General features: G+C 36.6%; 1 protein-coding gene across 3 annotated transcripts in view; it reads right to left on the bottom strand.

Annotated features, from left to right (window-relative positions):
- Positions 1-25,094, bottom strand: part of Sik3 (Salt-inducible kinase 3) — a 328,804-nt gene that overhangs the window by 141,912 nt on the left and 161,798 nt on the right. For all 3 annotated transcript variants that reach the window (XM_090406156.1, XM_090406154.1, XM_090406155.1), the window contains exon 7: positions 19,942-20,174. In XM_090406156.1, coding sequence (XP_090262282.1) covers positions 19,942-20,174 — 233 coding nt within the window. The remainder of the gene's footprint in view (positions 1-19,941; positions 20,175-25,094) is intronic.

Here is a 25,094-nt window from a genome sequence, read left to right as displayed (position 1 = left end):
GCTCAGAAAGGCCAGCTTCACCACAGTTATTATTATATTTAATGTTTAATGTACCCAACAGTAAATATAATGAATGAGAGGCCATCCCTGGAAGTTGTATAAAGATGTGGTGAAGAAGGGTGTGAGGAGTAGATTTTTTATGTGCAGAGCTGTTAGTGAGTGGATTGCATTGCCAGAGTGCATTGTGAATGCGGGTAGTATAAATAACTTCAGAGCTCATTATGATAGACATGTTGCTGATTGAGTATGTTGACTCCATGGAGGTTATCAAAATAAAAATAATATATGTCAAGTCTTCTTCTTCTTCTTCTTCTTCTCTTCAAGGATTAGGCATTTGCCTGTTCCAGATTCACTTGACTTTCGATCTTGTTGCTAGTCTTCCTTTCTCACTGGTCTATACCTATCCACTTCTTTTGGTAGTCGACATCTTTCCATCTTAGATATATGTTCTTTCCATTTATCTCTATCATCCAAGTAACTTGGGTTATATACATCTGATTTTGGTTAAAATAGGATAGGAAAGTTATTAAAAACCTCTAAAGTCAGTTTTGCATGTCACTCTGTATGTGCATGTGCATCTTCTGGCCAGTTTGTCTGCAGGAAATTAGTCTATATGAAACCAGTAAACTCACTTTCAGACGAAATGATCTTATAAATATTCCTCATATGCTACAAGAGGATTCGAATTATTATTATTATTATTAAGAGAGACCTCCAGGGAGTCAGAGCCTCATCGAGGTAGGCCACATACTACACACACCAGCTATGATACTTATTCTTGAATTCGTTCACACTGCTTGTACTCACAACATCCAATGGCAATCCATTCCAATAACGCACCACCCTCTCAGAGAAAAATCTAGCTCTCACACCCTTCTTGGCGGCCTTCATTCTCAGCTTCCAAGGATGCCCTCTCATCCTTTCCCCACCCTCCATAAATTGAAAAATTCCATCAATTGAAATCCTGTATGACCCTTTTAGAAGTTTGTAAGTATCAATCATATCACCCCTCTTTCTCCTGTTTGCAGTCTACAAATTCTCACTCTGTCTTCAAAATTAATATTCCACAATCCTGATATCATTTTTAACACTCTCCTTTGTACTCTCTCCAATATATTAGAATCACAACAGAAATCAGGCCACCAGACCTGGGCACAATAGTCCAAGTGAAGTCTTATCAAGGTCTTGTAAAGAGGCAAAATGACATCCTTATCTTTACATGTGAACATTCGTTTCAGCATTGCAATTATCTTTTGAGTTGTAGTTGCAATCTTTGCTGCCTGGCCCCTAAACTTCAACTTCATATCTATTAACACTCCAAGATCCCTAGCCTCATCAGTTTCTTCTAGCCTAATCCCACCAATATAATACGACATTGGATATCTAATCATCCCAAAGTGAATGACTTTACATTTACTGACATTGAACTGACACCCATTTTCCCATGCACACAACTCCCGCCTATTCAAATCATTCTGCAAAGACTGCATATCAGCAGCATTCCTGATTACCCTACCTATCGTTGCATCATCATCAGCAAATAACTGTATGTCACTTGTCAAATCCTTCCCAATATCATTAATGTACATACTGAATAACAGTGGACCAAGCACTGATCCTTGTGGTACACCCCTTGTTACCTTAAACCACGAAGACTCAGATCCCCCGTATACCACTTTTTGATATCTGTCAGTCAGCCATCCTTTTATCCATGCTATTGTATAACCCAAACCCATTTTCTCCAATTTATGCAGCAGTCTGCAATGTATTCTGTCAAAAGCCTTAGCAAAATCCAAAAGTATCATGGTGTATCCATTCCCCTTGTCTAGTTCAATGGTAACATTGTTATAGAATGTGAGCAAGTTGCTAAAACATGACCTTCCTTTAGTAAATCCATGTTGTTCATTGCAAAGTAGAGATTCACTGTCAACCCATTTCTGAATGCCGGCCCTAACCAATTTTTCCAAAATCTTCACCACCACTCCTGAGATACTAATTGGTAGATAGTTGGATACATCGGTCTTTTCACCACCCTTATGCAATGGAATTACCATACATTCCTTCCATTCCTGTGGAATCTTCCCTGTTCTGAGATTCATATTAAACATCCAGGTCAAAGGAATGGCCACTTCAGCTGAACACTCTTTCAGCACATGTGCTGATATTCCATCAGTCCCTATTGCTAAATTCGTATTCAGTTTGTTAAACAGCTCTAATACCTCGGCCTCACACACCTGTGTTTCTTCATCTAGTGAAGAGGTAACAGTGAGCTCAATGTTGCGTTCACCAGGTTGATAGCTTTTAACAAAATGGGTACTCATCAACTTAACAACCTCTTCTGCATCTGTAACCCTCACTCCATCTGGATTTAGAAGAGTTATTCTTTCATATTGATTCTTTCTTCGGGTGCTTAAGGGTCAAAGCTGTATAACTGAGAGGAGACCTCCACATAGCCTTTAAAGGAATGCAGAGAAACGACCAGGGCTTCTGACCTAATGTCCAATCCTCACCTTCTCATGGTGTACCCTGTTGGGTATCTACTTGGATACTGAACGGACGAGGATGGGCTGGAAATTTGGGATTTAGCCGACCAAATTGTATTCTTATTGGTTAAACCAAAATAAAAAATGATGGTACAACATGACAAAATTTCATGCCGGCTGGGGCATCACAAGGTTAAACAAGGCCCTCGTTTTTGCCAGGGAACCAGGGCAAACAGCAAAAAGTCAGCTACCAGAACAAATCTGAAAACAAACCCCAACTCAACATCACCAGAGTTAAAGATCGGAACTATCAACATAAGAAGCCTCAATAGCAAAGAAATGGAGCTGGCTGATGAATTAGATAAGTACCAGATCGACATAATAGGGATGACTGAAACAAAAAAGACCAAAATTGGTGAGATCTTTCTGAGCAATAAATACAAAATGTTATATTCAGGCAATGACAATCAAGGAAAAGAAGGAGTAGCCATAGTATTCAACACAAAATACGAGGCTAATCTTCTTGAATGGCAGTCAGTCTCAAGTAGAGTAATGTGGGCAAATATGAGCATGGGGAACTGGACAATGAGACTTATTTGTGCCTATGGTCCCACATAAGGTTCTACTAAGGTAGAAGTGGAGGAATTTTTTGATGCTTTAGAAAAAGCAACTGACACAATGAAAAAGGAAAAGTTGGTCCTTGTTGGGGATCTAAATAGCAGAGTAGGGAATGATTGTCAGACATACAAAAATATTTTGGGAAAATTTGGAGAAAAGAGCAAAGCTAATAATAATGGCAAATATCTGTTGGATTTCTGCTCAGGACATGGACTGGTTATTACTAACACCATGTTCCAACATAAAAATGCGCACAAATTCACATGGAGAGAAGAGGCTAGGAATAAGAAAAGTCTCATTGACTATGTTATTGTTGATGGTGACGTTTTCTCCCTGGTGCAGGACATGAGAGTGTACAGAGGATTTGAAATTGGAAGCGATCACTATTTAGTCTTGAGCAGGATAAAATTGAATTTCATATTGAAAAGAATAACACGTAAGAAAGTTTTAAAGCGAATAAAAGTTGAGCAGCTCTCAGATGTGAGCTGTAGACTAAAATACACAAAGATTGTTGAAGAAAAAATGAAAGAGTTTGAGAACAGGAATCAAACCTTGGAGATTCAGTAGCAAGCCTTGAAGAAAGCCCTGATTGATTCAGCTAGAGAGGCATGTTGTGAAGTTGTCTGCAAGGATAGAAAAATTAGAAATCCCTGGTGGACACAGGAAGTTAAAGAGGAGTGAAGGAAACGAAGAAAGCATACCAAAAGTTCCTGTCAAATAAGTGCTCTTAGAGAATATAGAGACAAATGCAAGAATGCTAAACACTGTGTAAAACTAGCTAAACAAAAATCATGGGAGGACTTTGGCAAGAATATAGAAAATAAATATCAAGAAGGTGGCAAAATATTCTGGAGGTTGTTGAAGAAGCTTAACAATGGAGGAAAGAGTGCCGTAAAAGGAATCAGAGATGATAAAGGTGACATGAAAACGGGAGAAAAAGATATCCTTGAAGTATGGAGTAATTACTTTGAAAAACTGCTAAATGAAACAAGCAGTGATGATAGCACAGTGGTAAAAAACACCGACCAGGCATGCAGTCAGGAATACATATCCATACTTGAAGTAGAAAAAGCCATCAAAGGCTTGAAATGTGGAAAGACAGCAGGAGTAGATGATATTCGACCAGAAATGCTCAAGTATGGTGGTATAAGTCTTACAGTGGCTGCACTGCATAGTTCAGAAAGCTTGGAGAGAGGGACGAATTCCCAATGATTGAAGTAGAGCTCTCATAGTACCCATATATAAAAAGGGAAATAAAACTGAATGTGAGAATTACAGAGGTATTTCCGTACTAAGTGTTCTTGGCAGGATCTATGCAAGTATACTTGAGAAACGGTTGAGAAGAATTGTGGAAGAAAAGCTTGGTGAAGAACAACCTGGATTCAGGCCAAATAGAGGCTGTCAGGATCAGATCTTCACTTTACGACAAATTGTCGAGAAAGCATGGGAATATAACAAAGATCTGTATTCAAGTTTTGTGGATTTGGAAAAGGCATATGACAAGGTGCCAAGAGAGAAGCTATTCAATACGCTGCAGTTATATGGTGTCAATGGGGCATTATATCAAGCAATACTTAGTCTTTATTTGAGTTGTAAGTCAGCAGTTAGATGGTTTAATGTTAAATCTGGTGTGAGACAAGGATGCACATTATCCCCTCTGTTATTCATTATCTATATGGATCACATTATGAAGGAAAGTGGTATTAAACATGCTATCAAAATTGGAGATGTTAATGTCAGCTCTTTGCTTTATGCGGATGATGTTATACTTCTAAATAAATCCGCTACAAGTCTGCAAGATTCTCTGACTAAATTGAATAGCTGTTGTAATAGATATGTTATGAAGGTCAGCAATAAAAAGACAAAGACAATGAAAATAGGCAGAATCATTGAAAATGTCAACTGTGTTGTGAATGGAGAACCTGTGGAACAAGTAAAACATTTCAGCTATTCAGGCACGATTTTTACTGAAGATGGTAAATTAAATATAGAAATAGACAACAGAATCAGCAAAGTTGGTATGGTGGGAAGTCAATTGAATAAATTCATATGGAATAAGAGAGAAATTAGTCGGAATACTAAATTAGCTGTATACAAGACAGTGTTCAAACCGGTTTTAACTAATGGATCTGAGAGCTGGGTCAGAAGTAAAACACTTGACCAAAGACTAGAGACCACAGATATAAGAGTCCTGAGAAAGATTATAGGCGTGAACAGATGGCATCAATTTCCATATCATATTAAAAACGAGGATATTAGGAAAGAACTTGACATTGTCAGCATCCAGGAATGTGTTAGCAGAGCTAATCTCAGGGGGTATGGTCACCTAAACGAATGGGCGAGGAAAAATTAGCAAAACAAGTGTTCTCTGCCAGGTTGGCAGCAAAACGACCCAGAGGAAGACCATGATATAGGTGGATTTGATGTGGTACAAAGTGCTTTAGACGATAGAAATATAAGATCTGATAATGTTGGAGTCTTGACAAGTAACAGACTGATTTGGAGGAAAATTGTAGATAGGAAATTAATAATGATGTAATTTTTTTCATGTAGTACTATCATATCCTGTACACCCCTTGAGGGTACATGGCAGGAATTTGATGATGATTCTTTCTTTTACTTGTAGCATATGAATAGAATTCTTGTGGGTTGTCTTTAGCACACAGAGCCAGTTTCTTTTCATAATCAGACTTTGCTTTCCATACAACAGTTGTGACTATTCCAGACTGCTGCTTATAATGTTCATAACGGACGTCATCCTTACGCAAACAGTATTCCTTGCACATTGTCCTTTTCTTATGAATCTCTTGCTTAATAAGATTACACATCCATTTGACTCCTACTCTATTCATTCTTTGAACTCTCGGGACACATTCTGATATTGCATCATTTAAGTATTGTTTAAATGCTTCCCATGCACTGTTGATATTCTTTCCATCCAGCAACTGAACTCAATGAAATCCCATTCCACCGAACTCATTATACTCCTTAGTTGGTCATAATTTGCAGCTTTGTAGTTCAACATGTAACCTTTTCTGAATGGAACATTCATAAACGTAGTCACTTCCCAAGTGAGTACCGCATGATCACTGTCACCAACTGGAGGCAGAATAGCTACGTCTTTAATTGTAATGCCCTATGACACTATAATCAAATCTAACATTCTTTGACCTCAAGTTCCTTCTGTCACATGCTGCTTGAGGAAGTTTTCCCGCCACAGCTCAAAAATGCATTTTCATTCTTCTCATGAGATTCTACTGCTACCCAATCAATATCTTAATCAAAACCTTTACAACCAAATGATGGCACTGCTGATAACTTGCAATAATTACTTCAACTTCTTCTCATCAAGGATTAGGCATATAACTGTTTCAGCTTTAGTCAGTGACCTTTTCATCTTATGAATAATTTTCTTCTTTCTCTTCAGTATATATTTATTGGCTCTCCTGGGACTCAATATTTTTCCATCTCAATCTTTCATTTCTTTTTGTATTATATTATCTTTTCAAATAAACTATAAACATCTAATTCTCTTCAGACATCTTCATTTTTTATGATTCATTTTGACAAAATATAAAATTATGATTAATTATGATTTAATTTTGGAGATCTTTTAATTATTCTTAAAAATCTTATTTTTGCTGCTTGTATTTTACTATTCATACTGTCATTAGGTGCTTAAGGGTGAAAGCTGTATAACTAAGAGGAGACCTCAACAGAGGCTTTAAAGGAGGTTGGTTTTCTTCAAAGCCTCTGTTGAGGCTTTGAAGAGAACAGACCAGGGCTTCTTACCTAATGTCCAATCTTCACTTTTTCTTTCATGCAGAATGCATTATCAAAAATTATGGAGACAACTACCGTGTTAGAACAAAACTTTAGCTTAATATAAACCAAAATGAACACTTGACGTTTTGACCTTCATATCAAGGTCATCATCTGGAGCATACATATATATATATATACAAAGAAACAAGCTGCACTACAATCTACATGGTTTGCTAAAGTTAGTGACCAACCAGAAAGAGGCATTAAGTCTTTTCCTATTAATATAGCTAATTAAGTTCTTTTAGAAACCAGCAATGTTCTGAATAGAAAAAAAAACCTTATATAGCATCTTACAAAAACAGAACTAGCAGCAATCAAGTCATTAAAAGCTAATCAAGATTTAATTATAATAAAATCGGACAAAGGTAATGCCTTTGACTAAACAAAAAAGACAAAAACTGGCAGAAATCTTTCTAAGCAATAAATACAAGAGGTTAAATTGAGGCAATAAGAATCAGTGAAAAGAAGGAGTAGCTATAGTATCATTATCATCATCATCATTATCAAATTCCTGCCATGTACCCTCAAGGGGCTTACAGGATATGATAGTACCAAATGAAAAATTTACATCATTACTAACTTCCTATCTGCAATTTTCCCCCAAATCAGTCTGTTACTTGTCAAGACTCCAACATTACCAGATCTTATATTTCTACCGTCTAAGGCACTTTGTACCATATCAATCCACCTATATCTTGGTCTTCCTCTGGGTCGTTTTCCTGCCAACCTGGCAGAGAACACTTGTTTTGCTAATCTTTTCTCTCTCATTCTATTTACGTGACCATACCACCTGAGATTAGCTCTGCTAACGCATTCCTGGATGCTGACAATGCCAAGTTCTTTCCTAATATCCTCGTTTTTAATATGATATGGAAATTGATGCCATCTGTTCACGCCTCTAATCTTTCTCAGGACTCTCATATCTGCAGTCTCTAGTCTTTGGTCAAGTGTTTTACTTCTGACCCAGCTCTCAGTTCCATAAGTTAAACGTGGTTTGAACACTGTATATAGCTAATTTAGTGTTCCGACTAATTTCTCCTTATTCCATATGAATTTATTAAATTGACTTCCTATCATACCAGCTTTGTTGATTGTTGTCTATTTCCATATTTAATTTACCATCTTCACTAATAATCGTGCCTAAGTAGCTGAAATGTTTTGCTTGTTCCACAGGGTCTCCATTCACAACACAGTTGACATTTTCAGTGATTCTGCCTATTTTCATTGTCATTGTCTTTTAATTGCTGACCTTCATACCATATCTATTACAACAGTTATTCAATTTAGTCAGAGAATCTTGCAGACTTGTAGCGGATTTATTTAGAATAACATCATCCACATAAAGTATAACATCAGCCGCATAAAGCAAACAGTTGAGATTAACATCTCCAATTTTGATATTATGTTTAATACCACCTTCCTTCATAATGTGATCCATATAGATAATGAATAACAGAGGGGATAATGTACATCCTTGTCTCACACCAGATTTAACATTAAACCATCTTCCTGTACTTCCTTCAATTCTAACTGCTGACTTACAACTCAAATAAAGACTAAGTATTGCTTGATATAATGCCCCATTGACACCATATAACATAGCGTATTGAATAGCTTCTCTCTTGGCACCTTATCATATGCCTTTTCCAAATCGACAAAACTTAAATACAAATCTATGTTATATTCCCATGATTGCTCCGCTATTTGTGGTAAAGTGAAGATCTGATCCTGACAGCCTCTATCTGACCTGAATCCAGCTTGTTCTTCACCAAGCATTTCTTCCACAATTCTTCTCAACCGTTTTTCAAGTATACTTGCATAGATCTTACCAGGAACACTCAATAAGGATATGCCTCTGTAATTCTCACATTCAGTTTTATTTCCCTTTTTTATATATGGGTACTATGAGAGCTCTTCTCCAATCATTGGGAATTCATCCCTCTGTCCAGGCATTCTGATCTATGCAGTCCAGCCACTGTAAGACATTTATACCACCATACTTTCGAATATCATCTACTCCTGCTGCCTTTCCACATTTCAAGCCTTTGATGGCTTTTTCTACTTCAAGTATGGATATGTATTCATGACTGTATGCCTGGTCAGTGTTTTTTTTTATCTATGTGCTGTCATCACTGCTTGTTTCATTTAGCAAATTTTCAAAGTAATTATTCCATACTTCAAGGATATCATTTTCTCCAGTTTTCATTTCACTTTTATCATCTCTAACTCCTTTTACAGCACTCTTTCCTCCATTCCTAAGCTTCTTCAACAACCTCCAGAATATTTTGCCACCTTCTTGATATTTATTTTCTATGTTCTTGCCACAGTCCTCCCACAACTTTTGTTTAGCTAGTTTTACACAGTGTTTAGCTTTCTTACATTTGTCTCGGTATTCTCTAAGAGTACAAGCTGACTTATTTGCCAGGAACTTTTGATACGCTTTCTTTTCTTCCTTCACTGCCTCTTTAACTTCCTTTGTCCACCATGGAGTTCTAATTTTTCTATCCTTGCAGACAACTTCACCACATGCCTCTCTAGCTGAATCAATCAGGGTTTTCTTCAAGGCTTGCCAATGAATCTCCAAGGTTTGGTTCCTGTTCTCAAACCCTTTCATTTTTTCTTCAATAATCTTTGTGTATTTTAATCTACAGTTCACATCTGAGAGCTGCTCAACTTTTATTCGCTTTAAAACTTTCTTACATCTCATTCTTTTCAATATGAAATTCAATTTTATCATCCTCAAGACTAAATTGTGATCACTTCCAATTTCAAATCCTCTGTACACTCTGGAGAAAACATCACTATCAACAATAACATAGTCAATGAGACTTTTCTTATTCCTTGCCTCTTCTCTCCATGTGAATTTGTGCACATTTTTATGTTGGAACATGGTGCTAGTAATAACCAGTCCATGTCCTGAGCAGAAATCCAACAGGTATTTGCCATTATTATTAGCTTTGCTCTTTTCTCCAAATTTTCCAAAAACATTTTTGTATGTCTGACAATCACTTCCTACTTTGCTATTTAGATCCCCAACAAGGACCGACTTTTTCATTGTGTCAGTAGCTTTCTCTAGAGCCTCAAAAAATTCCTCCACTTCTACTCTATGGTCCCCCAGAAGGTTCTACTAATGTTACTAACGTAACATTAGTAGAACCTTCTGTGGGACCATAGGCACAAATAAGTCTCATTGTCCAGTTCCCCATTCTGATATTTGCCCAAATCACTCTACTTGACACTGCCTCCCATTCAAGAAGATGAGCCTCGTATTTTGTGTTGAATACTATGGCTACTCCTTTTCCTTGATTGTCATTGCCTGAATATAACATTTTGTATTTATTGCTCAGAAAGATGTCGCCAGTTTTTGTCTTTTTTGTTTCAGTCACCCCTATTATGTCAATCTGGTACTTATCTAATTCCTCTGCTAGCTCCATTTCTTTGCCATTTCCAAATCAGGCTTCTTATGTTGATAGTACTGATCTTTAACTCTGGTGATGTTGAGTTGCAGTGTGTTTTCAGATTTGTTCCAGTAGCTGACTTTTAGCTGTTCGCCCTGGTTTCCTGGCAAAAACAACGGGGGCCTTGTTTAACCAGGCGATGCCCCAGCTGGCATGAAATTTTGTCATGTTGTACCATCATTTTGTATTTTGGTTTAACCAACAGGAATGCAATTTGGTCGGCTAAATCCCTAAAGCCCATGCTCGTTCATTCAGTATCCAGTTAGATACCCAACAGGGTGCACCACGAGAAGGTGAGGATTGGACATTAGGTCAGAAGCCCTGGTCGGTTCTCCACATTCCTTTAAAAGTTATGTGGAGGTCTCTCATTTATACAGCTTTGACCCTTAAGCACCTCGTCACTAAATACAAGACTATTTTCTTGAATGGCAGGCAATATCCAATAGAGTGATGTGGGCAAATATCAGAATGGAGAACTGGACAGTGAGACTTATTTGTGCCTGTGGTCCCAACAGAAGGTTCTTCTAAGATAGAATGGAGGAATTTTTTGAAGCTTTAGAGACAGCAGCTGACACAAAGAAAAAGAAAAAGTTAGTCCTCGTTGGGGATCTAAATAGCAGAGTAGGAAATGATTGTCAGATATACAGAAGGATTTCTTCACATGACATGCACTGGTTATTACTAACACAATGTTCCAACGTAAAAACTGGCACAAATTAACATGGAATAAAAGAGACAAGGAATAAAAGTCTCACTGACTGTGTTATTGTTGGTAATGATGTTTCCTCACTGGTGCAGGACACTAGAGTGTACAGAGCTTTTAAAATTGAAAGTGATCACCATTTAGTCTTGAGCAGGATAAAATTGAATTTCATACTGAAAGAATATACAAGAAAGTTTTAAAGAGAATAAAAGTTGAGCAGCTCTCAGATGTGAACTGCAGACTAAAATATACCAATATCATACAAGAAAAAATGAAAGCGTTTGAGAACAGAAACCAAAAATTTGGAGATTAAGTGGAAAGCACTGAACGTAACATTGATTGATTGATTCAGCCAGAGAGGGATGTGGTGAGGTTGTTAGCAAAAATAGAAAAAAAATCAGAACTCAGTGGTGGACACAGGATGTTAAAGAAGAAGGAAAAGAAGAAAGCATATCAAAAGTTCCTGGTGAATAAGTCAGCTTGTGCTCTTAGAGAATATAGTGAGACAAATGTAAGAAAGCTAAACACTGTGTAAAACTAGCAAAAGAAATGTAATGGGAACACTTGTAAGAACATAGAAAATAATTATCAGAAAGGTGGCAAAATATTCTAGAGGCTGTGGAAAAATTCAGAAATAAAAGGAATTAGAGATGATAGAGGTGACATGAAAACTGGAGAAAAACATATCCTTGATGTATGCAGTAATTACTTAGAAAAATTGCTAAATGAAATAAGCAGTTACAGCACAGTGGTAAAAAAAAATCAACAGGCATGCAATCAGGAATACATATCCATACTTGAAGTAGAAAAAGCTATCAAAAGCCTGGAATGGAAAGCCAGAGGGTGTAGATGATATTTGACCAGAAATGCTCAACAATGGAAGTATAAAAGTCTTGCAGTAGCCACACTGCATAGCTCAGAAGGCCTGAAAAGAGAAACAAATTCCAGATGATTGGAGTAGAACTCTCATAGTATCCATGTATAAAAAGGCAAATAAAACTGAATGTGAGAATTACAGAGTTCTTTCCCTACTGAGTGTTAATGACAAGATTTATGCAAGTATAGTTGAAAAACAGTTGAGAAGGATTGTGGAAGGAAAGCTTGGTAATGAACAGGTTTCCCTTCCTGGATTCAGGCCAAATAGAGGCTGTCAGGATCAGATTTTAACTTTATGACAAATAGTTGAAAAATCGTGTGAATATAACAAAGATCTAAGTTTTGTAGGCCTGCAAAAGACATATGACAAGTTGCCAAGAGAAAAGCTGTTCAAAATGCTACAGTTATATGGTGTCAATGGGGCATTATATCAAGCAATACTTAGTATTTATTTGAGTTGTAAGTCAGCAGTCATAATTGAACGAAGTATGGGAAGGTGGTGTGATGTTAAATCTGGTGACAGACAAGGATGTACCTTATCCCCTCTGTTATTCATTATCTATATGGATCACATTATGAAGGAAAGCAGTATTAAATCTGATATCAAAATTGGAGATGCTAATCTCAGCTTTTTACTTTATGCAGATGATGTCATACTTTTAAATAAATCCAATACAAGTCTGCAGGATTCCCTGACTTAATTGAATAACTGTTGTAATAGATTTGGTATGAAAATCAGCAAAAACAAGACAAAGACAATGAAAATAAGCAGAAACATGTGTCTAATTATAGGCCAGTTTGTGTGTCATCAATAGTTGTTGAGATCTTGGAGAAATTAGTGAGGAACCGTATACAGCATTGGGCAGATGAGGGTAATGTTATCTGTGAGAATCAACATGAATTTGTTAAGGGTGCACTTGTTTTAGTAAGATGCTAGCATTTTATACTAAAGTTACAAGAGCAGCAGATGAGGGAAAGGCATATACTGCCATTTTCTTGGATTTAGCAAAGGCATTCGACATGGTGCCAAATGATAAGCTGATATTTAAGTTACAGCACATGGGTTTGGATGTTGGGTTGGTCAACTGGATTCACTGTCTGATAGGTATTGTAGAGTCGTGTATGGTGGGGCAGTTTCAAGGAGGCAGAAGTTACAAATGGGGGTCCTGCAGGGCTCAGTACTGGGACCTATATTGTTTAACCTTTATATCAATGACATTGTCAGTGGATTGCAGGGGAATATTCAGTTGTTTGCAGATGATGTGAAGCTGGAAAGGGTTATTAGTAATAGTGCAGATGTGGTAGCCCTGTAAGAGGATTTGAATAAGATACACAGATGGGCAAATGAATGGGGGTGTCGGTTTAATGCAGCAAAATGTAAGCTCCTTTGACTTTGAGACGCATCGATGGTATGCTGCATATTCTATTAGAGGAGTTGTAAGGAGGAAATAGGGGAGATAAAAAATCTGGGGAGGGATTGATGATCGATAGAAACCTGAAATTCAGAGGACATATTGCGAAGGTGGCGAAGGTAACCCAGAGGATTGCTGCAATACTGAGAAGGATGCTGACCTACAGAGATAAAAGAGATATCATTCTGTTGTATAAGACCCTGATCAGACCACACTTTGACTATTGTTCTCAGATTTGGTCCCCGGGATTTGAAGGGGATAAATTAACCGGAAAGGGTACAGAGGCGGATAACAATGATGATTTCAGGATTGTACAATGTTAGTTATGAGAATCGGCTGAGGGAATGTGGACTGCAGAGTTTGGTAGATAGAAGAAGGAGAGGTGATATGATTGAGACTTTTAAACTGTTGAGAGGTGGTTACAGGGTTGACACTAGGAAGTTCTTTCGCTTGGTTGAACAGTGGGAAGGGGTGATGACAAGGGGCTAGCCCTGGAAGTTACGAAAGGAAGTTGTGAGCAAGAGGACGAGGAGTGGTTTCTTTACATGGAGGGTGGTTGAAATGTGGAATGCACTGCCTGGTAGTGTTGAGAGCGAGAACGGTCAATGAATTCAAGGAGTGGTATGATAGACTTTGTGTTTCCTAGGAGGGACCTCCCGCGAGGAGTCTTGATAGACTTTGTGTTTCCTAGGAAGGTAGGACCTCCCGTGAGGAGGTCTTTTGACCCCATGGAGGCCTAAATAATAATAATAAAAGAATAAGTGAATTTATGATACCATATTTACAAAAAACGGACGAGGAGAGGAAAAGAGATTTGTTTGCAAAGTATAAATAACTAACCAATAATAAGCAGCCACTAATACGTTTAGTAGTTCAGTTAAAAACTATAGGGAGAGGCTAATCCAATGAACTAATAATGTATGCATGGCAGGAATACACGTGGTTTGATGGAGCAGTAAATCATTACATAAAATTTGTTGTGCATGTTATGTGTATTTTTCTGGTTTATGTGTATTTTGCTGTTATTTAAGAATTTTCTGTTATATATATTTTATGCAATAATAGGATACATAATATCCAATCGTTATTGGAATTATCCACACTTTCGAGAATCCTACATTCATTAGTTTTTTTTGTCTTTTTTAGTGGCTCTTCTGTCTTATAAATCTCACATATGCTGGTATTTTGTTGTAGATCAACAACTTCTTATAATACACAGAGGTATTCATTTTTATTCAGGAACAGATAAATTTTTACTATCTGTTGTTTCTGAAGACTAGAATTAAAATATCCCTATACTGCTAAAAACTTTGCAACCTCAGTAGATGCTATACTGCACAAGCAAGAAAAACAATTAGCTTTGTTTATCACTAAATACAGTAAAGAGATATTTAACATCTGTGTACTAAATTCAGGAACAATTAGTGTAAGACAACTCAAACAACACACTTAATGGGAAAACACTGCTCCTGCAGGCTATGCCACATGCATGCAAAGAACAGATTTATCATCATCATCAAATTCCTGATATGTACCCCCAAGAGGTGTACAGGATATAATAGTACTGCCTGAAAAACTTACACCATTACTAACTTCCTATCTACAATTTTCCTCCACAATCTGTTACCTGTCAAGACTCCAACATTTCTATCTTCTAAGGCACTTTTTACTGTATCAATACACCTATATCTTGGTCTTCCTCTGGGTGTTTTTCGTCCCAACCTGGCAAAGAACACTTGTTTTGCTAACCTTTCCTCTTCCATTCTGTTTAATTGACCATACCACCTGAGATTAGCTCTGTTAACACATTCCTGGATGCTAACAATATTAAGTTCTTTCCTAATATCCTTGTTTTTAATATGATATTGCCACTGATGCCATCTGTTCAGCCCTCTAAACTTTCTCTAGTCTTTGGTCAAGTGTTTTATTTCTAACCCAGCTCTCAGATCCATTAATTAAAATCGGTTTGAACACTGTCTTGTATATAGCTAATTTAGTGTTTTGACTAATTTCTCTCTTATTCCATATAAATTTATTCAGTTGACTTCTTACCATACCAGCTTTGTTGATTCTGTTGTCTATTTCCATATTTAATTTATCATCTTCACTAAAAATTGTGTAAAAAGAACAGATTTATTGTAGCACTAAACATAACCCCTAATCAAACATTTGTCTTAACATCCACTTTCAAATTTTCAGTTCCAGAAAATATGTGTAACAGCTATTTGTAATACAGCCACTGGATACAGAAAGTGCTCAATTTATGAAAAGCAAAATGAATATATATATAACTTGAAATCAGTTTGAATTGTGTTTGAGATATTTGATATCATTCAGACACTTAACAAATGTTAATTTTAGAAATAAAATTCTACCATGGAAGTTGGACTAACATGCCATATAAGCTTTGTGAAAATGCAACCGCTCGACGTGGAAGCAGCATACATACACTAAAAGCTAGTACCTCGCAGGGAATAAAGGAACAACAGATACCCAGGTGTGAATGTGACAGCATGTTAATATTATAATTTTAAATATGGAAAGCATAAAGGTCAAATGAACAATAGCTTTGTTTCACACGTGCCGTTTTTCTGGGAAACAAAGGGTTGATGCTTCTTGGTGAGGTTAGATTATCAGCGGCAAATACTAGTGAGAAACAGATGATTTGAATTTTGATACAATTTTTAAATATATATATATATTCATAGTTCACACAGAAATTGAAAAAATTAATTACTTGGGAAATTATCATTTTTCCAGACTGAATCAAAGAAAGGCTGAAATAACTCGTTTTACTTTATTTATATACAAGTTCCAATCTTTTGTTTTTCTTAAAAATTGTGTTAGCACATCATCATAAAATGAAAGTTTTTTCTTCAGTTCCACCATCAGTGTGTTTTCAATAGCTATTAAGCTTAGGCCACACAACCTTTCCTGTGTTTATGTTCCTCTATAACACGCATCTATTCTCTTCATAGCCAAAAAAAAGAATGCTTGACTGTTAGCAGTAGAGTTCAGAATCGACATGACAGGTTCTGCTAACTTATAAATTTCCTTGAATGCAACCTAAAGTTGATTTTCTTGCATGAATTTTAATAGGTGATGCACTGGTTTCCTGGCAAATTCTTCAGGAGAAAATAGTACTTTCAGTTAATTTTTCAAGCGAATGTAGTCAAAAACTGGGCCATAGAAATCCTTTAAGTTTTCGAAAATATCATCAGGAAACGTCTTCACATATTGACCATATCTTTCACTATAAAGTAGTTGAAAAAAACTAAAGTTTTGAAAGTGAAGATATCTTTCTTCCATCTCCAGGCACATGCAGTCGACTATTCCCTGGTAAGCCAGCAAAGGTTGGTCGATTGGTAGAGCCTCTGCTACTAATGGCTCGCAAAATGTTAAGCCTAATACTCGCAAAATGCTGTTGACACACTCTCTCTCAATGTGTCTTTGGACTCCCTGGAGGTGTATAATAATAATAATAATAATAATAATCAAAGGCACATGCTCTTCTCCGTTTCTCCTTTTCATCTCTTAGGTCTCGGCTAATCAATTGTATGTTTCTCCTTTGATACAGAAACCCAAATATCATCAAATACATGTTCTATGTCATTTCTAAGCTGCTTTATAGCGTAATGCACTTTTTTTTACAACAGTACAATATATCACAGGATGAAGTTTGCAGTATATTATTCAAGACATCCCAAATGAAACAGAAAACATTTCTAGCAACAAAATTGTTTGAACATCTTGCAAGAAATGCAAAAAAAAAAAAAAAAAACACGAGTTTGATTACAGCATCCACATCCCATTCCCCAGAATGTTCCACTATGTTTAAAAAAAATCTAATGAGTTGATTTTTGTGACGTTTTACTGTGCTTGTTAAACAGGAAGTAAAGTTCCATGTGGTTGGTGCAATAGAGGATAATTTCTTAGCAACAAAATCTTGCAAAGCATTTATTCTTTTCAACGATTTAGAGAAGTATGCCGCCAATGCACTGATAGTTTGGAAAAACAATCTACATTCCTTGATATTCGAGAGGCTTTGCTTCAGAACTAAATTCAAAATGTGGGCATAGCAATATGTAAATATTGCTAAAAGATATGCCTTGATAACTTTCCTCTGTAAGCCATTAATATGGCCACTCAGTACACAGGCACCATTATAAGTTTGACCAACTAACTTGTCCTCGATAAATTCCTTAACTCTGTTTACATGTCTAAAAAGACCACTAGATGTTCTATCATCACTTATGTCTGTAAATCCAATGAATCTTTCATGTATTTGTCCATTATGGACAAAACGGAAAACAGTTAATAGCTGTGATTTTGATAATACTTTAAAAAAATGTATACTATTTTTTAAATTCTCTTATTATTGTGACTTCACAATTACTGCTAAGGAATGATAGAATTTCATGCAAACGTCATTAATTTAAAAATCAAAAATAATCGAAGAACCATACAAGAGTTATCTAATTCTCTTTCAGCCAAAATGCAATATTTCTTCAATATTCATCATCATCAGTCATTTTCTATCCACTGCTGGATGAAGACCTCCCCTAAAGTCCCCCATTCATTCCTATCTTCAGCCTTTCTATGCCACTGAGTTCCTGCCATTGCTTTAATCTCATCCTCCCACTGTCTCTTTGGTCTTCCTGTAATTCTCATTCCATCTCTAGGATACCATTCTGACATACCATAATATAAACTTTCCTGTTTTCGAGTGTTACTTCTTGCAATATGACCTGCCCATTGCCATTTGGATCTTTCAATGACTGTTATAACGTTGCTTGCCCTCCTAGTCTGAGCTCTGACCAAAGTTAAGCTTTCTATCTAGAATGGTAATACCAAGTAATTATCTTTCCATTTTCCTTTGGGTAATCCTCAACTTGTTCAATTATTTTAGTCAAAGTGAATGTTTCACTTCCATATGTCATGACTGGAAGCATACAACTGTCGAATATTTTTCTTTTTAGGCAGATTGGGATGTTTCCTTTGAGGGCTTCATGGTGTTTTCCAAAGGATATCCAACCAAGTTGACTAAATATAATTTTTTCTTTACAGTCACCCTGTACTGTAATCTTTTATCTCCTAGGTAAACAAAGGAGGTTACTATATCAATTTCCTGGTGTTCCGTTTGTACTGTCTTTTTGGTAATGTATTACCCATTATTTTTGTTTTCTTTTTATATTTAATCCTTTTTTTTTGTATTCAATTCAGTGATCATTTGTTGAAGTTCTTCTGCAGAGTTTCTTAAAAGAACAATATCATCAGCAAAGGATAGCATTGTTCCAATTCTTTGATATTCTCTTCTGTTTTAGGCATGATATATAAACTTTACTTAACATAGTCATGACTGGTACACCACCAGCCTTCAGAACTTCTATTGGCAACTCATCTTCACCTACTGTCTTTCCATTACCCATTGCATATTGAATTTCTTTGAAAACATCAGGGCATATTTCTTCCTCTTTCATTTGGGATATTGCATTTTTCTTTCATATTGCCAGCCTTGGCCTGGTATCCGCTCTCCAGCCAAAAGGCTGTAGATTCAAATCCCACCATTGACATGGATGTTTGTGATTGTCTGTGAAAAATACTAGTGGTGTTGGTGGTGGGCAGTAGATGTCGTTGGTGTAGATGGATGTGATGAAGAGTTGTAGAGTAGGTACCCTCCCTCGATGAGTCTTTGGACTCCCTGGAGGTGTCATGTAATAATAATAATAATAATATTGGTTTTAAGTCTTAAGAATCATCATACAACTTGGCATAAAAGGAGTCTATTCTTCTTATGATCTTTGTCTTTAATTAGTACTCTATTTTCATCTTCAAGGGTTATTAATTTATTTTGTCCTATGGACAAATCTCTTCTCACTCCTTTTATACTCATGCTGTTGTTTATTGTAATTCTAATTCTCCTTGTTCTGAAGTTTCTCATGTCTTGGGTCATCCTTTTGATTAGTGTTTTCATTTCTCTTCTCTTTCTGAGAAGGTTTATGATTTCATCACACAATTGTCTTTCATCCTTCTTTTATAGTTCATTCTGCCAATCTCGCTGGCAATATTTAGTAGGGTCTCAGTTATTATTCTTCAATATTATATCTTTAATTCCTATCTTTAATGGATTTTGCACTTTCTAACTCAAGAAAAGTAGGGGAGAAAAAATTTCAATGAAAAAAGTTGTACAAGGAAAATCACATATAAGTTTGCTATTCTGTTCCACTGATTCCTTTTTTTTTTTCTTTAATCGATTAATTTCATTTTTCAAAGGCACTTGAATTACTTTTTCTCTCTCTAACTTTCAAGAATGCAGATATCTTGTGCAATGAAATGTATTTACACTTGCTGATGTTCATCTACAACATCAAATTAAATCCAAGTCTTCTGTTGGTATTTTCTCTAAACCTCCCCTCCCCACACCAATGTTGGATCTTTCATTATTCTAAAATTCAAATTTGTAACACTTTTAACATTAAGGAGTTACATTAACATTATGGAGTTATATAGCCAGTTACATTTTGAGCTAAAACATCTGAAAGAAAATTTAATGATATATCACTAACCTCAAGTACTTGCTCTTTGGTCACACCTGGCAATTGCGTAACAAAGTCTATTACAATATCACTGACTGCTTCTACATCTTTAACAGCATTAATCAGACTATATCGATTAAGTAGTTGTTCAAATTCTAAATCTGGACCATCTTGTTGAACCCATCTGTGGCGCAGGATTTGATCAATACTTAACCGCCTCTCAGGATCCACAATCAGCATATGTCGAATAAGATGTTCACATTCTGAATACCAAAATTTCATTAATTAACTTGTGTTAATAGTTAACAGCAACACAATAAAAATATTTAAAGAAACATGACTATGCTCACTGAACAAATAATGTTTAAACAACAAATATATTGTTAACATACTTTACGTTATTCAGTCTTCAACAAAATTAATTTTAAATGGTTAACAATAACTATCATGTTTAAATACAGGGTGATCAAACTAAAATATCCCTGTTTAAAGCCTTGTGGAGTGTGATTCGGTGATCCAAATGCTGCAAAACTTTGCAGGAATACATCGTGCATCATGCAGAAGCGATATCTGAGAAAAAAAAATAATAATAAAGGGCTGCTCTTGCTTTAGTAATATGATTGCCTTTTATAATAAAGTGACAAGAGCAATAGATGAGGGAGAGCATATACTGCCGTTTTTTTGGATTTTGCAAAGGCATTTGACAGGGTGCCACATGATAAGCTGATACTTAAGTTGAGGCACATAGATTTAGATGTCAGGTCAGTCAACTGAATTCAGGATTGGCTGTCTGATAGGTATCAGAGAGTTGTGTATGATGGGGCAATATCAAGGAGGCAGAAGGTTACAGGCAGGGTTCCACAGAGCTCAGTGCTGGGACCTGTATTGTTTAACCTTTATATCAATGACATTGCCAATGGATTGCAAGGGGATATTCAGTTGTTTGCAGATGATGTGAAGCTGGGAAGGGTTATTAGTAATAGTGCAGATGTGGTAGCCCTGCAAGAGGATTTGAATAAGCTACACAAGATTATTATTATTATTATTCCTGATAGCTCCAAGGAGTCCGAAGACTCATCGCAGGAGGACATCTACAACTGTCTCTACACCTAACCTCTACTACAAATCATCTCCATCAATGCCATCTACCGCCCACCTCCAACACAACTAGTAATTTTTGTCTGTAAATTGCGTGTGTTCTGAAGGGCCAATTTGTATGTATGCGGGATGAAAAACCCGAGTTTCCAGGAGAAAAAACCCTGCTACCTCCGTATGAGATCAGCTAACTCATCTTCGATTGAAATCGACCAGATAAAGATTCCTCCCGTCGCAACGAGAATCGAACTTAGGCCTATTCCAATCGAAGGGCGCAATGTACCGTTGTTCTTCCAATTGCGCAACGGAGGCGCTCATGAGCAAATGAATGAGAGTGTAGGTTTAATGCAGCAAAATGTAAAGTCTTGAAGTTTGAGATACATCGATGGGAAGCTGCATACTCAATTGGAGGAGCTGTACTGGAGGAGGTGGGGGAGACAAGAGATCTGGAGGTCATGACTGATAGAAAACTAAAATTCAGGGAACATATTGCAAAAGGTGGTGAAGGTATCCCAGAGGATTGCTGCAATACTGAAGGATGGTGACCTGCAGAGATAAAAGAGTTATCATTCCATTGTATAAGACCCTGATCAGAACACACTTAGACTATTGTTCTCAAATTTGTTCCTCAGGATTTGAAGGAGATAAATTAACTGTGGAAAAGGTACAGAGGCAGATAACAGAGATGGTTTTAAGACTGCACAATGTTAATTATGAGGATAGGCCGAGGGAATGTGGACTGCAGTTTGGTGGATAGAAGAAGGAGAGGTGATATGATTGAGACTTTTAAAAACTGTTGAGAGGCAGTTATAGGGTTTATACTTGGGAGTTCTTTCACTTGGTGGAACAGCGGGAAGGAGCAATGACAAGGAGCCATCCCTGGAAGTTACGAAAGGAAGCTGTGAGCAAGAAGGTGAGGAGTGGTTTCTTTGGAATGCATTGCCTGATAGAGTGGTGCGAGCAAGAACAGTAAATGAGTTCAAGGAGTGGTATGGCAGACTTTGTGTTTCCTAGGAAGGTCTCCCATGATGAGTCTCTTGACTCCATAGAGGCCTGAATAATAATAATAATAATAATAATAATAATAAATAAATAAAAACAGTTCTAGAATTCACCACTGGAGACTTTGTAAATTCCAAATGCGTGGAATTTGCATATCATGCAACTTGGCAAGTTGCAGGAGGGTTTAAAAAGATGGACACAGGATTTTTCCCTTCATTATGGTTGTTAATACTGTCCATTGTGATGGCACTAACCTTGCTCCAACACACATTGCTTGTGAAGCTGTACTACCTAAACAATTGCAATGCTGCTGCTGCATTCAACGAATTTTGTCGCTTAAACAAATGTCAGTGAGGTCCACTATCTCCATGTGCTTTGCAACAAATGATTAGTTATTTTGAAGAAATGGGATCATTGGGAGTTAGACTTGGCAGAGATCGCAAACCAATCAGTATCACAGAAAGTGAATGAAGTTGCTACTGCTGTTGTGAAGTTGGCTATGAATAACAGTGTTGGTTCCTGCAAATGCACATGCTGTATCAAATACATGGATGTGCCTTACACAACTATATAGAAAATTCTATGAAAGATTCTGCATTTCTATCCATTCAAGATAACCCTCACACAGGAATTGTACCCACAGAATTTTGAAAGTCGACTGACATTTGATTTAACATTCCTTGCTCGAGTGGAGCTGGATGCTGCATGGCTGTATATGATTTTGTGGGGTTAAAAAGAGGCTCACTTTCAATGGAGCTGTGAATACCCACAACTGCCAAGTATGGGCTATGTAAAACTCGAATACAATCCAACAAATTCCTTTGCATTCATCCAAAGTTACTGTCTGCATTGGTTTACAGCTTTGTTTATCATCTGAGAGGCATTGCGATGTGATGAACAATTTTGTTGTGCTACAACAACACCTGTGCATGGATTCAGTCATTTTCATGCAAGATGGGACTTCTCCACACATCAGTCAATTTGTACAGGAGGGTCTTTGAGAACACTTCATATAATCATAGTGATAAGGTGTGCATTTCCCACTGCATGGCCACCTCGTTCACCTGATCTGACTCCCCTATGACTTTTGGATCTGGAGATTTCTTAGAGACAGGATTTATTGAAATCATCCAAATATAGCTAGCCTGGTTAGCATATCCACTCTCCAGCCAAAAGGCCTCGGATTCGAATCCCACCGTGGGCATGGATGTTTGTGATTGTCTGTGAAAATACTTGTGACAGTGGATAGTAGATGGCATTGATGCAGTTGGTGGATTGAGTGCCTTTCCTTGATGAGTCATTGGACTCCTTGGAGGTGCCAAGTAATAATAATAACTTGAACAGTACAGCCCATGAATGCCTAATGAAAACAAATAAAAATATTATTTATGCTCATGTCATTTTCTCCTTACACACACACACAGAAAAATTATATCTACATTCAGTAGATCATACAGTGTCCCTGAGAGTAAATTTTGGAACTACTTTTTTTTTTCTCAGATATCGTTTCCACATGATGTACAATGTATTCCTGCTAACCTTTGAAGCATTTGGATCATTAGGTGGCACTCCACAAGACCTTAAACAAGGATATTTTAATTTTGATCACCCTGTACATTCCTCAATGGCTGCTTGTATGAAGTAATCTCCTAAAGAGTAAAAAGTTAGTCACCAAACTTAACAAAAAACTAAGAACAGAATTGCATCCACACCTGTTTCTTCTGTAGTGGTGGTGATGGATAGCATATCAGGAGTGCTACCTAGAGGGGAGAAATTCCTTCCTTTCTTTCCTAAACGCTCTCATTGAGAGCCCTTCAATAACTATAACATAGTTATTGAGGATAGAAAAATTGGAAATGATGCACTACATTTTGCCTTTAGTATTCATATACTTGATTATAAAGGCTTTCTAGAGTTCTTATTTACAGTTGTAAAGATAAATAAATATAAAATATAAATATATACCTAAAAAACAGTATGCAGAAAATTTAACTATATAATGACTAAGAAAACATCCAAATCAATCACAGAATATGCCTTTCTATACTGAAAAGCTTAAATGTTGCTTATCTCACTCTGTATGCCAGTGTTTTCCCCAAACACCACCTTATGCGTTTCTCAAGGAACACAATCCAGAAGATGACATTTGTTCTATTGGTTTGAAGCTGAACTGAAGAGGTATGATTAGCTGATGCATACATTTGAATGAATATGATAGAGAATGGAGGAATTATTGATGTCAATTCTGATGAATAGTGGCCACAGATGTATTTGTCAAGATGAAAGTTGCAGAAAATGAACCGATGTGAGAATGAGCTACTCTGCTTTATTTCACTTATACATGACTTTTACCTCACTTTTACATAAGCATTCACTTACTGCTTCATTTCTTTCTGCTTGATAAAGCACAGTTGTGTTTTGGCAAAGTGTATTAGTGATAGAGGGATCATTAATTAAGCTAACTGCTCTTTTCAGTACAGATTCAGTATTTTTAGGGAGCTCTTAGGGACATCATCACCACACGTGACATCAATACTCAATGGTTGGATGAATTTGTGACTTGAATAGAGTTTGAAGCTTTTTGGAGTGAAAGAGAAAACCTAATATTTGAAATATTTGTGCCAAGAGATATTTGAGGTTACAGTAATCCCAAGAGGATAAAGTACATCTTTAATAGAAATTTCAATGTCATTAAAAGTAAGATTGGAAGAAAGGGATTATTTTTGTGCCCACGTGTCCACCCTCCAGGAAGGTATATCTGAAACAAGAGAGAAATCAGTCAAAGCAAACAATGAAGTAGTATACAAGTGTACTAGTGACCTAGTATTCAAGCATATCCTTCCAACCAGAAGAATGAATCACTCATCACAGAATATAAAGAATGTTTCATCTTTTTGGGAATACTCGAAAAGAATGTTTCATCTTTTTGGGAATACTCGAAAAGAATGTATCATGGACAGATGAATGGATCCCAGCGATATTTTATACTCAGGTGGAATACTTCAGTGTATATTTCAGTTATATAAAGAAATCCCGATTATTCATATTAAGCATAATTAAAAGAAAATTAAGAGAGAAAATAACTT

The sequence above is a fragment of the Typopeltis vanoorti genome, chromosome 16 (assembly GCF_054136105.1).
Source record: "Typopeltis vanoorti isolate ZY-2024b chromosome 16, IOZ_Tvanoo_1.0, whole genome shotgun sequence".
In the NCBI taxonomy this organism is placed as follows: Eukaryota; Metazoa; Arthropoda; class Arachnida; order Uropygi; family Thelyphonidae; genus Typopeltis; species Typopeltis vanoorti.
This window is presented reverse-complemented; position numbering and strand designations above follow the sequence as displayed.